Source organism: Boleophthalmus pectinirostris, unplaced genomic scaffold, assembly GCF_026225935.1.
Source record: "Boleophthalmus pectinirostris isolate CB_2022bp ecotype Guang Dong unplaced genomic scaffold, ASM2622593v1 HiC_scaffold_1, whole genome shotgun sequence".
Classification (NCBI taxonomy): Eukaryota; Metazoa; Chordata; class Actinopteri; order Gobiiformes; family Gobiidae; genus Boleophthalmus; species Boleophthalmus pectinirostris.
Window position 1 is genome coordinate 18,814,578 of NW_026570970.1, and position 14,601 is coordinate 18,829,178.

A 14,601-nucleotide genomic window follows, 5' to 3' on the forward strand; every position below is an offset into this window, starting at 1 on the left:
GGAGGGAGGGGGTCAAGAGAGCGGAAACAGACGGTGTTGTCAGGACAGACCTGAATAAAGAGGGCTTCTGGGTAATTGAAGGTGAGGTTGAGGTGAACTGTGATTTGCTGAAAAGGAGCAGAGGGAGTTTGAGGCGTGGTCCTGATTATTAGTTTATAGGTTAGGGTTAGAGTTACTGTTTTAAAAACATTGAAAAACTGCAAGACATATTTTTTTATTTTTATATTGTGTGTGCGTGTAACTTTTCCAGTGCACTGAAGTCTTTTTTTTTTTTCAAACTGTTGTTTTTCATAGGATGCAATTCACTGGAAAGCCACACGACGGCAGATTAATTCAATCAGCATCATGAGTCATGAGTTTCTTCCTACAATTAAAGTTCAACATTTGTATTTTAAAATCTTTATTCAAAAGCCTTGTGTTCCCTTTGAAAGTAACATTTCTATGAAAAAAGTCTATAACTATACTGTAGATTTTTTTTTCATTTTATGCATGAGTAGCTTGGCTAAACACCACTGACAGAATTGGGTACAAAATGAACAGAGTATAAACCTTCTTCATGGGCATACCACATAAAGGCGTACAATAAAGTAGCATTAAGCATTCAAATAAACAACATACAGGGTCAAGTCAACAGATAGTTCCTGGAGTGTCTCAGTTCAATTGCCATATTAAATTAATAAAGGATGTGCAAGACAGTTTTTGCTTAAACCTCCAAGGACTGGGGGCAGTGATGTCAGTCTTAAAGAGGCACTGTAATAGCTGTAAAATCCTTTAAAAATAGACTATAGAGAACCATACAGAGTCTCCCATCTTAAAATTAATAGTCTAAAAGAATGAGATTCATACAATGATTTGATATGCAGTTACTTAAAAATCATACAACGAAATAAAACTGATTCCACACCTAAACCTTCAACACATTCTTATGCATAATTGCTGTAGGAGAAACACATGGCATGACAATAATAAAAAAAAAAACATAACAAACATAAGTTGCAAGGATCAGACATCCTGGACATTCATAGCCTCCTGAGGCCAGGGATATGTATCCAGAGTGAAGGAGTCATAATCAGGGCTGTAGATGTGGGACAACACGAATGCCTCCTTGTCCTTCGGCTCAGGGTACACGGATGCCATGTTGTGTTGGTATGCATAGTTTACGAGCTGTGGAAGAAACAAAAGGATTAATAAACTACAAAAACAGAAAAAACATCAAACAGAAAAAAATAGAAACAGGGAAAAGTTTTAAACCTGTGGCTAGAAGCAAAAGAATCTTGGTAGAAAATGCTTTATGACTCTTATATTTACAGGGTAACTTTAAAAAATATATATATTATTACCTTAACTGCAATCTTAAAAGAAACCTCTCTGATGGTGTTCAGAGGTGGATACAGCCGGCCTTCAGCTAAGTTCTCCTCTGTTACCATGTCAGCGATGGCCTGCATTTAGAAAAAACTAATATTGAGCAACATCTTGACACTACTATGACCTCTGATCATTTAAACAAAACATTGATGAACCTCTGCTGTTGTGAGGAACACATCCTCACTTATGTGGCGCACCCCACAGGCAATAACACCCAGGGCAACTCCAGGAAAGACATACGCATTGTTACCCTGCCCAGGGTAGAAGGTGCGTCCATCTGCCAGAGTCACCTTATTGAAAGGACTTCCACTAGCAAAAATGCCCCGACCCTAAACACAGAGGAGGTGAGGTCAAGTTAAAAGTTTGCCTTTACACATAGACTGTATAAAGAAGTGGACTAAGGGAGTGTGACATCACCCATAGTGTTCAATTCCAGTCAAATGAAGCTCACAGGGCTGGCAATTATAGGAATTAATTTTGGAGAGTTCCATATTAGGAATAGGAATTTATTAACAGCAGTTACAGATAGAGGAGTGACCATTTTTCAATATATTAAGTTAACTGCAACCAGAGTTGATGGACCCGGAAGTGCTCCCATTTTCACTTCCTATTTGCAATATTCCATCCCTGTGTACCTCAGTGAGTGTGTAGCACTGCTCAGCTGTGCACTCGGCTTTACTGGTGGGATTACTCAGAGCAAAGATGATCGGCCTCTCATTGAAAGATGCCATGTTCTTGATAATCTTCTCAGTGAATGCTCCTGCAATAGCTGCAACTCCTGCAAAGACCATTGTTAAAAACACACAAATCAAAACAATAATTACTCACATGTCACCTGCCATGATATCCATATCAATGATCTGTTACAAAGTTAAAATGATTAATTATTGCCAAGAGCGACAATTATAGTGTTTCAGTTAGATTTCTAATCTAAGAAAGAAGTCATTAGAAAATATCTGATTCAAATATGGTTAAAATACATAAGTCATAATTTATGTTCAGTTGTACAAATTAAATTACTGGCAGTTTGTTTGACTAAAGTATGAGAGAATTAGTTAAATTTAGAAAAATTATAAAAAGGTTATTTCCCTCCTAAAGGAGAAAGAAAAATATATCACCTTTAAAGGTTTTGTTGTTTTTCCCCCACTGAACAAGAACATATGTATATTTTTAATAATGCTTTCTATGTGCTCCAATGTAACCTGCCAAACTATATAACATGCAGTCACAGACCTATGATGGCAGTGGGTTTGATGGTCTCTACCACCTCCTCTAGGGTCTTCAAGTGTGGGTGGTCATGGGCAAACTCCTCCTTTTCATGGTTAAGGTTACCTCTGCCCTGTTTTTGTAGAAAACATTCATTCCGGATTGATCTCCATTTCACTAGACATTGATCATATTAATCACCCTCTACCTTAACAATAAGACCTCTGGAGTCCACCATCCATATTCTCCTGGCAGCCTCTGCTCTGCTCAGTCCCTCCTTCGACATGGCCATGATGAGCAGGTGGGCAATGCCCATAGCAGCCTGTGTAATATTTAGAGCAGCACAGACTTAATGATGAAGGATAAGATGCAGCAGCATTATCTGTATGAAACATTTTGTCTCCTCACCTCCCCGGCTCCCTGGAACACAAAAGTGTGATCTGAAAGCTTGTTTTTTGTAATCCTTAGTGCTGCCAGAACCCCAGCCACAGCCACAGAGGCAGTGCCTATAAAATATAAAACTGTAAATCAGCCCTTATGAAAGGGATAAAGGCTCAGATGTATGAAGTAATTTTCTCAAGCAACCTTGAATGTCATCATTGAAGGTACAGTATCTATTCCTGTATTTGTTGAGGATGCGAAAGGCATTGCTATTGGCAAAGTCCTCAAACTGAATTAGACAGTTCATTCCATATCTGAAGAGAAGGTGGAAAACTTTTGTTCATCATAGTGTGAATTCATATTATACATATTGTTACAGTAAATGCATAGATTGGTTGAATATTGCATCTTAAAGGTTGCACGTACTTATCTGTCACAGCCTGCATGAACTCTTCAATCAACTCATCATACTCTTTGCCTCTGATTCTCTTGTGTTTTAGTCCAATGTACAAAGGGTCATTGAGAAGTGTCTAAGTGCCAAAGAAAACAGAAAGAAACTGTATCAGCAATGTTCTGTACTCCATGCAGCGATCTGTCCCTTCTCACGTAGCAGGAGATAAGTGGCTCTACTGTAATAAGTCATAAAATTATATTGTGAAGTTGGCAGCTGTGAAATGATTTTAACCTGGTTGTCTGTGCCAACGTCCAGCAGCACAGGGAGGCACTGCTGAGGTGGTACCCCTCCACAGGCAGTGTACAGGGCCAGTTTACCCACAGGGATGCCCATACCATAACTGCCCAAGTCCCCCAGGCCCAGGATACGCTCGCCGTCTGTCACCACAATGGCCTAGAAGAACATAATAATAATGTGATGAGGGGGATTATATTTATGTATTATTACTATGAAAAGTTCCTTATTACGCAAAATTAACTTGGGTTTAAGCCATGTTCTAATGTTGTTACCTCCTCAAAAACAGCTGTGTTTTGGTTCATTCACGCATGTTTGAGTAACCCTTTATTATTAGTCTGTCTACATCTCCACAGCTCAAAATGCTCTTTGCCACCTTATGTTGTCATGAAGTGGTAGTTTTGAAATTAACAGCTACATTTTATCTTTTATTCAGTAAAGACTGGCAATTCCACGGCTGAAATTATCCAAAGGATTCTAGTGAAGTTGTGTGGAGTTTAAAAACACAGTGGAGCATTTCTTGTATTACCATATGACATCACAAGGTGGAACGTGGTGTTTTCTTAACTCAGGCTGAATATGCAGCATTTGTGCGTTAAACAGGTGTGAATGAAACAAAACAAAAAAACACTCCAGGTATGTTTTTGATGAGGAAATTATAACATGGATCACAAAATGGTGTAATATGGGCCCTCTAATATATCACAATAGGCAGAAGAATACCTTTATGTTTTCTTCAGGCCAGGAGTTGAGCATAGTAGCAATGTGCCCTTTGTCATGGACAGTGATGAAGAGCCCTCTGTAAATAAAAACAAAACCAAGTATTCATCATATTGGAGAAAATTAGCTATTTTGTAAAATGTTTGATAATTAATAATTGATGATGAGTGAGGGGTCTTTCCTCCAGTAAAATGTTGTCAAGAAGATTAATATGGTGAGTGATTTTAGAAAAGGCAGTCACAGTCATGACACAATAACAATCAAAGGATAAACTGGAGCAGGTGACCCACTGACCCAAATCTGGGCACAGATATTGACATTGCCCTAAAGTTTGATGCCAGCTGTGAAACTTGCTCCTTCTAATGTGAAGAAGACTCTAAAGCCATTGTTTTACTCTGCTTTTACTGAATCAGTTTTAGCCTTCTGTTTGTCATCCTGGTTTGGAGGTGTGCCAGTTAAGAAAAAAAAGCACTTCAGCAGATTATGAAATGGGCAGAGAAGCTGATTGAAAGTACGGAGTCTTTAACCACCTGCCAGCTACAAAGAGACAGCTCCAGTATTATGCAGGATCAACAATGGTCTGTTTCAAAACCTGCCATCGGGTCAAAAACTGGTTGTGTTGTTATGCCAAAGCGCAAGAGTCATTGTATTTTTGAATGAGGTAACTCTGCACAACTTATAGGGCCCTATCTTCCTCCCGATCACAGTGCTAGTGTTAACGAGGGGGCGTGTTCAGATCGGGCTGTACTTGGCCGCTGGGGGCCAGAGTGGGATGGTACAGGTACGTACTGTATATGGTGATGGAATCTGGTGACCACTGTAGCATTTAAATTCACTGCCAGCATGGGTAATGTCTGCAGTTTTTGATCAATCAAGATAGGGCCCATAGTTTTTAATAATTTATATATTTTGCCTGTTGATTTTGTGCACATGCAGTTATATGTTGGAGGCCTCTTAACCACTGCAAACCAAATTTACCCAAGAGAAGAAATAAAAACAACCTGATTTTTTGTAGTTTTTGCAGACTTTCAGGTATAAATGCACAGTCCTTACCTTGGCCTCCTGAAGGCAAGTCCGTACTGCTGGCAGGCCAAGCCGACTGTAGGAGTGTAAACAATGGGCATGAACTCCTCTATGTCAGAAGTCAAGAGACGATAGAAGAGCTTCTCATTTCTGTCCTGCAACGTCATGAGCAAAATGTACCTGGAAAAATAAAATAGATATAATCAATGGTGAAGAAGTACTTCATTTTGTTACTTAAGTAAAAGTACACATACTGGAGCAAAAAAATACTCAAGTAAAAGTATCACATGAAAAAATCTACTTAAGTAAAAGTCAATACATTAATAAAAAATACTTTTACTTTTCAGTCAAGTTAAAAAATGTAGAGATGTAGAAAGCACAGATATCTGCTCTCAAATGCAGTGAAGAAAAATGTGCGAGAGTAAAGTACAGATACCTTTTTTTACTTAAAAGGTGCATTGTGTAACTTTTCTGGTGGAGGGTCTGTCAATTGTCAATTTTTCTCCATGGAGATGTTATTGCTTTGTCTGGAATGTTTTACAGTATGGTATTAAACATTTCTATCATTATGGAGACCAAACTAGACCAAGGTAAAGGTCGGATCTGTGGAGAGGCAACCCTGCTCACAGTTAGAATGTCTGTTTTTCTGGGTATTTTTGCACAATAAAACCACCTGTAATTGAATAACTGTACGGTAGATCTGCTTAATGTCATACTGTGGAACACTCCAGGCAGAGCAATGACATATCCAGAAACAAGCAAGTGACGGACCCTCCACCAGAAAAGTTACAGAATGCACCTTTAAGTACAGTGCTTTACTACTTTTACTTCATTACATTCCACCACTGTATACTATATTAAGACATTGCTTTGTTACTTGTCGAGTGGATCTGAGCGCAGTTCGTAGCTCTTCATGACACGAAGGACTTGAACATCCTGGGACAGAAAGCAGGGAGGCAGCAGCCCGTGGATACCCAACTGCTGACGCTCCTCCAGTGTGAAAGCCATACCCTGTGAAATGAGGACAGGCAATAATAACATATGGGCACCAAATACAGTTTACCATGTGTGGCCTGAATAAGAAACCACACTGATTATATGACTCATCGGTAGGTCATGTGATTGGTTGTTAGTGGAAAAACTGTCTCAACATAATTCTGCATTTGAATGAACTAACTTTTCTAAGCAAGTCTTATTTTGTCTTTGTTATGCTATGTTCTTGTATCCCTTACAGTCGCCTGGTTCTTGTGAGTAACATCTGTGACGCTGGCTGTGATCCCAAAGACTGAGTTGTTTAATCTATTTATTCTGTCCAATGGTGTAGCAGTGCAGACCCACACCCCTCCTCAGCCCTCCTCCTAAATACTGTACTTCTCCTTTTGTTGCAGAGTAAAACTGGTGAAAGGAACAATGGAACATAAACTGTAATATGTAACTTTAGTTTGCTTTATACAATATTAATGCCTGAAGCAAGACATTAATTATGAGGAAACTTTGGAAACGGGAAAATAGAGGAATGTCACTGAAGCGATATGTTTTTTTTCTATAGTGATACAAACTGTTTAGAATCCAGAGAAACTTTAACTCTTTTACTGAGAGAGCTGTGTAGTCACTTGCAGTATCCTCTTCACACTTAAGTGTTCAGATTAAGCTTTATACATATTTTTTGTCAGCTAGTTGGCCTATTAAGAGTCCTGATAAAGAATACAAGTATTTTGACATTATAGACATAGCAATTTTAATTATAGACTATACTCCTTATTAATATTAGCATTTTGGCATTAAATTAAAACTATAACCCAACACGTGAATAAACTTAAACTAATAAAACATAATTTAATTGAGCATAATTGCACATAGTAGAGGACAAATGCAAATGTACTTTCCATGACTATACAGTCCATGGTGTTATCTCAGTGAGTTTTATCTGAGGTCCTTCCTGAAAAGATTTCCTGAGCCAGAGATTGATGACAGGGCAACTTTATGAGAAGGGCTGCACATCCTTTCAAAACCTCTCAACACAAACCCCATATTCAGCATTAAATGTGGAATAATGCAGATGTATGTAAAACGGTTATTAGTAATTTGTTACATCTCCAAAATATAATCAAATTTAAAATAAACACAACTCAAGATCAGACTATATTAAATTGTACATATTTTTCCTCTAAATAGATATGTTATGCATTGGCATGAGTTTTACTTAGTGAATGTAGGAATGACCACTCAGGCCTGCCCTATGACTGTATAAGATGTATTTAATAATTTAAACTTAGATATACAGTATGTCCATTATGTCTATGATGAAAAGAATCTCAGATTACGAGAATCCAGTCACAAACCAATCAGCAAAGAGCAAATTAAGTGCTTCTGTGTGATTATCTAATAAAACTTAACTCAGGTCATTGTCTGAGAATTAAGTAGATAGTGTAATTTACTTCAAAGATTCAATGGGAAGTGTTGTCTTCAATTCAGCAGTTAGGAGCCAAGGCATTACTGTGACACTCATATGTAAACAGATACACTTGACCAGGGGTCTCCAACCACTAGTTTGGGTGCTACCAGTAGTTTTCCACCCCCTTCAAGTAGCTTGCCAAGGCATTTCTGAACTGCTTGTATACATATTGTGCTGAATAAATAAAATTATTAATAAATGGATAATGATTTATGTTTTATAGGCATCTAACTGTACCCATCTAAGGCTGAGGCTTATATTTACAATGTTTCTTGCAACCGATAAAATGAGTAGCTCTCTGGCATTTTTGTTTCGTAAAGGCAGCATGTGGGACATTGTTTTGGCTGATGACAGTCAACACATATGAAAGGTCTCTTTTGTATTCCATAGATAAGCCTTTGGTTTATAATCAAATATTATCACACATGTGAAAACGATGACACTAGTCCAATGCTGTAGATAAGATAAGAGAACTTCTATTTGTCCCACAGTGAGGAAATTCCAGTGTTGCAATGCACAGTTCAAGAATAGGGGAATAGAAATATGTATTCTCTGGACATTGTGGGAAGAAACTACACACACCTTATTCAGGTGAGGATTTCTTGTGATGTCGTAGCCCCTCTTCTTGGTGAAAACACTGCCATTTCGGTTGGTCCCAGAGTGGCACACCCTCACAGCCTGAACACAGGCTTTGTCAAGTCCAGCAGAGGAACCTGACGACCCCCCAAACACCTTCAAGCCCCCTGTAGGCCGACGACACAGCGACAGGGCAGCTCTGGCTGGGCATGTGAAGGAGTTCATGGTGCCTGCACATACACACACAGGAGTAAAACAGCTGATCTGGGAGCCATGCCCGGGTCAACACAGTGCAAAAAAAACCCACACTGGAAACCCCAGACGCGCCTCTCTCACCTCAGCAGCAGACATCTCGAGTAAACAAGGAGTAGAGCTGCAGACTCACACCTCTCTCTCTCACTTTGGGTTAGCAGTAATAATAGGCTTGTAATAGCAAATATCACACGCATACACTACTGAAGAGGATGCCACCATTTTCATGCGAGTACTATAGCTGAGCTGTGCTGTGTTCAAACAATTGTACAAGAGCTAGCCAATGATTTAGCAGCTCCAAGCACAGCACACTGAAGGCTACATAGTATCTTCCACATGCGAACTGCGCTGCGACTATCGCGTTGTCCGATGCTTGACTATGACCTTACCTGGAAATTACGAGGGGCAAAAGTGCACTTGAGGCACTCGGAAAAAATGTTTACAGAGGATGTTGGATCGACAGCTGATCCAGGCGTTATTTGACATTGGCAGTTTCACTTCCCAGTTACTCCTTCAGAGAGACCAATCACATAAGACCAGGGCGGGCCGGAGGAGAGTCCAACCCCCATCCAGACCATCCATCATCAGTCCGTCTATGGTCCAGCCCTCAGCCCCCAGAACACAGTCTGCAAGGTAAGCCCACCATGGATCTAAGCCGTCAAGTACAGTCAAGTACACCAGCCCCCAGACGGAATTTCAAGTATAACCACGCAGATATTAAAAAATAAAGAACCGGCAAAAAGACCTCCCAAAAAGATCCCAACAAACTGATTCTTGGCATTGATTATTTTTTATCGAATGTTATTTACAGTTTTTGACTTTGTAAATGTTTAGGCCAGTCCAGGATTGTTGCCAAATTACTGATGTAGATTCCGGCGACGACGACTGGCAGCAGTGACTTCTAGATAGGCCTATAACTGTAACGTGGCGCCATCTGCAGGAAATAAGACGCCAGAGCATTTTGCCTATTTGAGCACCAACACCTTTTTAGACCATGTAGCCCATGCAGTTATGAGAAGAATACTTTAAAAATGTATTTAGTTTCAGAATAATGGATACTCAAATTGAAATGTATTTTATAACATATTCTGTTACATTGTCCAATCAGAGCACTGTATTCTGAATACTCAGAATACTTTTACACCAAGTTGCATTTAAATTATAGGGTAAAGACGCAACACAGGATTTAAAACAACTTCTACTTGTATCATTGTTTTTAAAGCATTGTTTTTGTGCAGTTTAAAATGTTTAAAACCACATGGTACACAGACCTGGAGCAGGTTAAACTTTGCCAACTCGCCATTTTAAAGAATGATGTAGAAAGGAGAGACAAAGATATCATCATTTAACAGTTCCATAGATGGATTTTTGAAGGTATATTTTTATCTATATAGTAGTTATTATGTCATAAATAAGTAATGAAACTGTGTAAAAAATGTTTATTGAAACATTTACAACATTTCAGTTAAACCATTAGGTATGTAAAAATGTAATTTGAGATGTACACAGGCACCATATTGTTTTTCACATTAACAAAATAAATACTAGAAATAACAAGCCAGAGTTCTTCCAAAATGAAAGATATTTACATATTTGTATACTTCGTTTTCAACTTCATCCAAACAAAACAAAAATACAATCTACATTCACAAAATGAAAAAAAACAATGCCAAAAAATACAGTCAACTTCATTAGTATTCATTAATACATCAACAACTATTACATGATGAAATGTTTACAATAAAAAACAAGAGAGAAATGTTTCAGATGACTACACTGGTGCCGCTACGGGAGCTTCTATCCTACAAGAGAAAGTGGAGTTAAAGACAGCAACAATGATTTAACAAATCACCACAGCCAAACCAGGCAAAAGCGAAAGAGCAGAAAGAAGAAACATAAAGAATGAATACTGGTTATGACAGGACAGAATGAAGCCACTTAAACGACCGGTAAATGTTCGTACTGTAGACATGCCACACACAGTACACACAACGAAAGCAGGCAAAGACACTAGTGAAGTTAAGTTAGTTTGCTTACAGAGAGACGGTCATAGTTCCTTCTGCTGTGTCCGGGCTGCATCTCGATGGAGAAGTAACTTGGAGGGTTTTCGGGCCAGTCCTTCTCTTTGCCACCCTTCCTCCTCCTGTTGTCCTCTTCTGAGCTCCAGGACCCCCCTTTGTGTCTTTGAGGAGGAGAGTAGCTCCGCTCACGCCGCCGCCCTCGACTCTGCTGCTCCTCCATCAGGTCATCTCGACTCCGAGCACGGGGTCTGGACCCTCCACTCCTCCGCCCAGAGGACGCCCCTCTCTCCTCCCTCCTGTGTGGAGCTCGGCTGCGCCTGTTGTCCCAGTCAGAGTCTTCATTATAGTCCCTTAAAATCCCACGGTGAGATGTAGACGTGTCTCTGTATCCACGGGCACCTGAGCGATTAGTGCTCCCACTGGACTGACTGGAAAGTCTGGGTCCAGCCCGGCCTCCCTCGGCTGCACCCACCCCCCTGTGGGAATTAAAGCTGGGCTGGCGCTGGATAATAGGAGGCAGAGTGATCACCCGTCTCTCCATGCCCCTAACACCCATCTCGTCTAGTGCAGACAGCATGCTCGGAGGTCCAGGTGTGTAGGGGACAGGAGGAGGGCCATATGTGTAGGGGACAGGAGGAGGGCCAGGTGGAGACTGCAATGGTGCCATATTCTGAGGCAGTGGAGACACGTCGAGTCCTCGGACCTGGTTTTCCAAGTAGTCCAGCACCTGATTGGTCCCATGCACACTGCCCTGCAGGCTGCCATTGACCAGGGGCGGAGGAGGGGCATGGTTTTGGAGGGCCATTGGTGAAAGTGGCATGGGAGCCATAGCCAGGTTCTGTTTTTTTGGGTAATCTGAGTAGGACCCTAAAATAAAAAGAAAATTATCTGAATTTAAAGATGAATTCACCAAGCCCAGGTATTTTAATGCTCATTAATATCACCTTGTTTAGCCATTATGTAGTTTAATGCAAGTGTGTGATGAAGTTCACTGACAATGTGACTGACCTGAGTATAATATTGGGACCCCCTGTGTGGAAGCATTGGAGCTGATAGGAGCATAAATGGGCTGTCCCTGCAACCAGGGAACCATGGCCTTTTGAGCTTCTCGTATCATTCTGTGCTGCATCACAGCTGAAATGTGAATTAAAATATTACATTTGTGTATATTTTTTGATTATTACTGTATACTTCTGTACCTTTTTCGGGACAGCAGCATGTTTTTGGACAGCATGGGCAGCGCACATAACAGCAGCACCTTTGAGGGCAGCACTGGCAGCAGCAGATGCAGAAAAGCATGATCAGCAGGATTGCACCGATAATGATGAACAGCACTGTCAGCCAGTCTGAAAAAGTCGCATATGTGGATATTTTAATATCAATATTTAATAACAATATTCAGTTTTACTATATTTATATATATTTCCAAAGTTTCAAAGCAGCTCAGTAACTTACGATACACAATGAGTTTGACTTCACGATCAGAGTCCCCTGAAGTGTCTCCAGCCGCATCAATAGTGCAGAAATACACCCCATTATCCCACCACATTACCTCTGTTATTACTAGGTCAGCCTCTGCAACACAGACAGTGATTCATATTTTAAACATATTTTAAACACTTAAAAACCACAGGAATAATAATATATTATAATATGTCAATTTAAAAGATTGAACAAATAATAATGCTATAAAACTAACATAACATAATGGCAATAAGAACATATCACTACTCACTGTTTCGTATAGTTATTTTTCGTTCTCTGTATTCTGCCCCCAAAATGGGCTCATTTAAACCTCTCTTTTGGATCACAGTGCGGACAGTGCGCTGGCGGTCAGGGCAATCATTGGAAGGGTCCTGACCAAGCTGTAGTGCTGCCTGATACGCTATGAGGAAAATGTTCCAATGTTAATTGTGTTTGAGTTGTTACTAAATCATATTTATTATAATAAATAAGCGTAATATGTTATGTATTACATAACATGTAATGTTATGTGCAAACAAACCTGTGGAGTAGTACTCAAGCACTGGGTCTTTGCAGAAGGACTTGAACTTCCAGGATACGAGAACATCCTGAGGGTTTGCGGAGGTACTGTAGTCACAGCGCAGAACCACAGACCCAAACAGAGTTGTTCTCCTCTCTGTTTCTGGAACTATCACCTGAATGGACCAGACACCTAACCCAAGAAAATACAGGTCAAACACAGACAATAGAGCATATTTCAATAAGAAATCATCTGTGTGTTTGTCAAAGCTTTGTAAGTGTGGGAAAAGAATGTGACTAGACTGGTTAACGGTTTAAAGTCTTTAACTACATAGTAGGCATACTGACAACAGCAACACCAAATTTAATTGATAAATACGTATTAGGCTGTGAAAGGATCGTTTCACTTTTAATAGGGAAAGCGTGTTGTATTAGCTCATATTTCTAGATAAATCTGCTGAACATGGTGGAAAGTAATATTTAATTCACAGCTGCATTAAACTTGTGGAAATGCGTTATACGTTGTGTATGCTGAAGAGAGAGGTGATGAAGGCCTATTAATCCTGACCTAATTAAAATATTTTGATTATCGTAAAACTCAGAATGCGGTATTACCACAGACTGTATGTGTATTACAGAAGGGGTATAGTCAATGTGATGCCCAATCTCACGCCCAGTGTAATACAGTTATTACAGCAAAACTGTTATAGGGGCTGTCACGTGACCAGCGCGGCCTTGAGCTATTTACACTTGTTGATAATTAACTAAAGACGGTTTCGACTTGGATTCACAAAAAGCAAAGTCTTTACCTAAAAGACAACCGTAAACTGAAGATAAAACTAAATTCCCACATTAAATAAACTGAATCCTCACCTGTTGGAAGGTGAAGCAGCAGCAGGGCCAACAGCATCAAATTTCCCATAGCGTCGCACAGGTCTATCTTCTGTCGCGGACGACTCTTTTATCCCGTGAGTGCAACAAAGTCCAAAAAGCTTACAGTTTTAGACATTCGCCGTATACCTCCCCTCTGCATCATACACATGTGCCTACTCCGTGAATACTTTCCCTTTGATTAAACTTGTTATTCACAGACGCAGAAAAAACAATAACTCTCTCGAGGGAAGTTGTGCCGTACCCTTCCCCCTCCGGCTTCAGGTGACATCACTGGCCCCGCCCAGAGACAGGTGCAACATGGAGAAACACGGAGAAACATGGAGGAAGAGGAGGAGGAGGAAGCGCTGCTGGCTGTTTGCTCGAGGGAGGATCAATAGGCTTGTACCGAGGGCTGTGCGTGCTGCTGTGTTGATCCTCGAGTACGGCGGAATCTAATAGGCCTATAATGTTTTTCGTCATTAGTGTTAAAGTACTCGTAGAAGCCTAGACACTTCCCCTTTTTGCAAATCATTTTCCTTGTAATGTCTCCAGTGGTGTAAGACAACGAAGTACAAGTAGTGAAGTAGGCTGCTATATTTAAGTAGATTTTTTAGGTATCTGTGCTTGACTGAAGTCAATTTTAAAGTGGATAGTTTTGACTTTTACTTACATTTGAGAATAGGTATTGTACTTTCTACTCCAGTATATTTTTTATCTAGACTGAAAAGTAAGAAGTATTTTTCATTAGATTGTCAGGGTAAATTTTTTTAAACATGTTCGTGGTAACATCCTTACTAAGGGCTTTGAGTTCAAGTTTCAGCTTTCAGCAAACCAAAATAAACAGACAAATTAATTAGAAAAATTAAGATATGAATTCCTATTGCAGCTGTTGACCAAAATCTGACTACATGTACATTTTTAAATGGGTACTTCATTACTTTTACTAAAGTAGAGTTTTTTTCATGTGATACTTTTACTTGAGTAACATTTCCCCTCTGTGTTTGTACTTTTACTTAAGTAACAAAATTAGTACTTCATCACCACTGAATGTTTCCCCT

At 39.8% G+C, this 14,601-nt stretch overlaps 2 protein-coding genes across 3 annotated transcripts; both read right to left on the minus strand.

Moving 5' to 3' along the window:
* Positions 1-383: 383 nt before the first annotated feature.
* On the minus strand, positions 384-9,185 carry me3 (malic enzyme 3, NADP(+)-dependent, mitochondrial). Of its 2 annotated transcripts, none has more exons than XM_020939102.2 (15): positions 9,056-9,185; positions 8,421-8,644; positions 6,261-6,394; positions 5,414-5,563; positions 4,364-4,439; positions 3,638-3,799; positions 3,379-3,482; positions 3,157-3,266; positions 2,980-3,077; positions 2,780-2,893; positions 2,599-2,704; positions 2,001-2,143; positions 1,521-1,694; positions 1,341-1,439; positions 384-1,164 (listed from the first exon to the last, which is right to left on the minus strand). In XM_020939102.2, exons 2-15 carry the CDS (start codon positions 8,637-8,639, stop codon positions 1,003-1,005), a joined length of 1,851 nt encoding a protein of 616 aa, XP_020794761.1. In that variant the 5' UTR covers positions 8,640-8,644; positions 9,056-9,185; the 3' UTR covers positions 384-1,002. The 2 variants fall into 2 exon arrangements, with proteins under 2 accessions (XP_020794761.1, XP_020794762.1); XM_020939103.2 differs by lacking the exon at positions 9,056-9,185 and adding an exon at positions 8,751-9,034.
* A 1,020-nt stretch (positions 9,186-10,205) lies between these two features.
* Positions 10,206-13,801, minus strand: LOC110173193 (immunoglobulin-like domain-containing receptor 1). The gene is made up of 8 exons (XM_020939182.2): positions 13,544-13,801; positions 12,693-12,863; positions 12,423-12,572; positions 12,143-12,262; positions 11,887-12,033; positions 11,696-11,821; positions 10,704-11,554; positions 10,206-10,468 (listed from the first exon to the last, which is right to left on the minus strand). Exons 1-8 carry the CDS (start codon positions 13,590-13,592, stop codon positions 10,430-10,432), a joined length of 1,653 nt encoding a protein of 550 aa, XP_020794841.1. The 5' UTR covers positions 13,593-13,801; the 3' UTR covers positions 10,206-10,429.
* Positions 13,802-14,601: the final 800 nt, after the last annotated feature.

Coding starts and splice junctions, on each gene's coding strand:
- LOC110173193 (XM_020939182.2), bottom strand. CDS start 13,592: ATGGGAAATTTGATGCTGTTGGCCCTGCTGCTGCTTCACCTTCCAACA. Junction 11,822..11,886: donor ATGCTGCTGTCCCGAAAAAG/GTACAGAAGTAT, acceptor TTCACATTTCAG/CTGTGATGCAGCACAGAATG. Junction 10,469..10,703: donor GGAACTATGACCGTCTCTCT/GTAAGCAAACTA, acceptor TTTCTCTTGTAG/GATAGAAGCTCCCGTAGCGG.
- me3 (XM_020939102.2), bottom strand. CDS start 8,639: ATGAACTCCTTCACATGCCCAGCCAGAGCTGCCCTGTCGCTGTGTCGT. Junction 2,894..2,979: donor TGTTCCAGGGAGCCGGGGAG/GTGAGGAGACAA, acceptor AATATTACACAG/GCTGCTATGGGCATTGCCCA. Junction 1,440..1,520: donor TGTTCCTCACAACAGCAGAG/GTTCATCAATGT, acceptor TTCTAAATGCAG/GCCATCGCTGACATGGTAAC.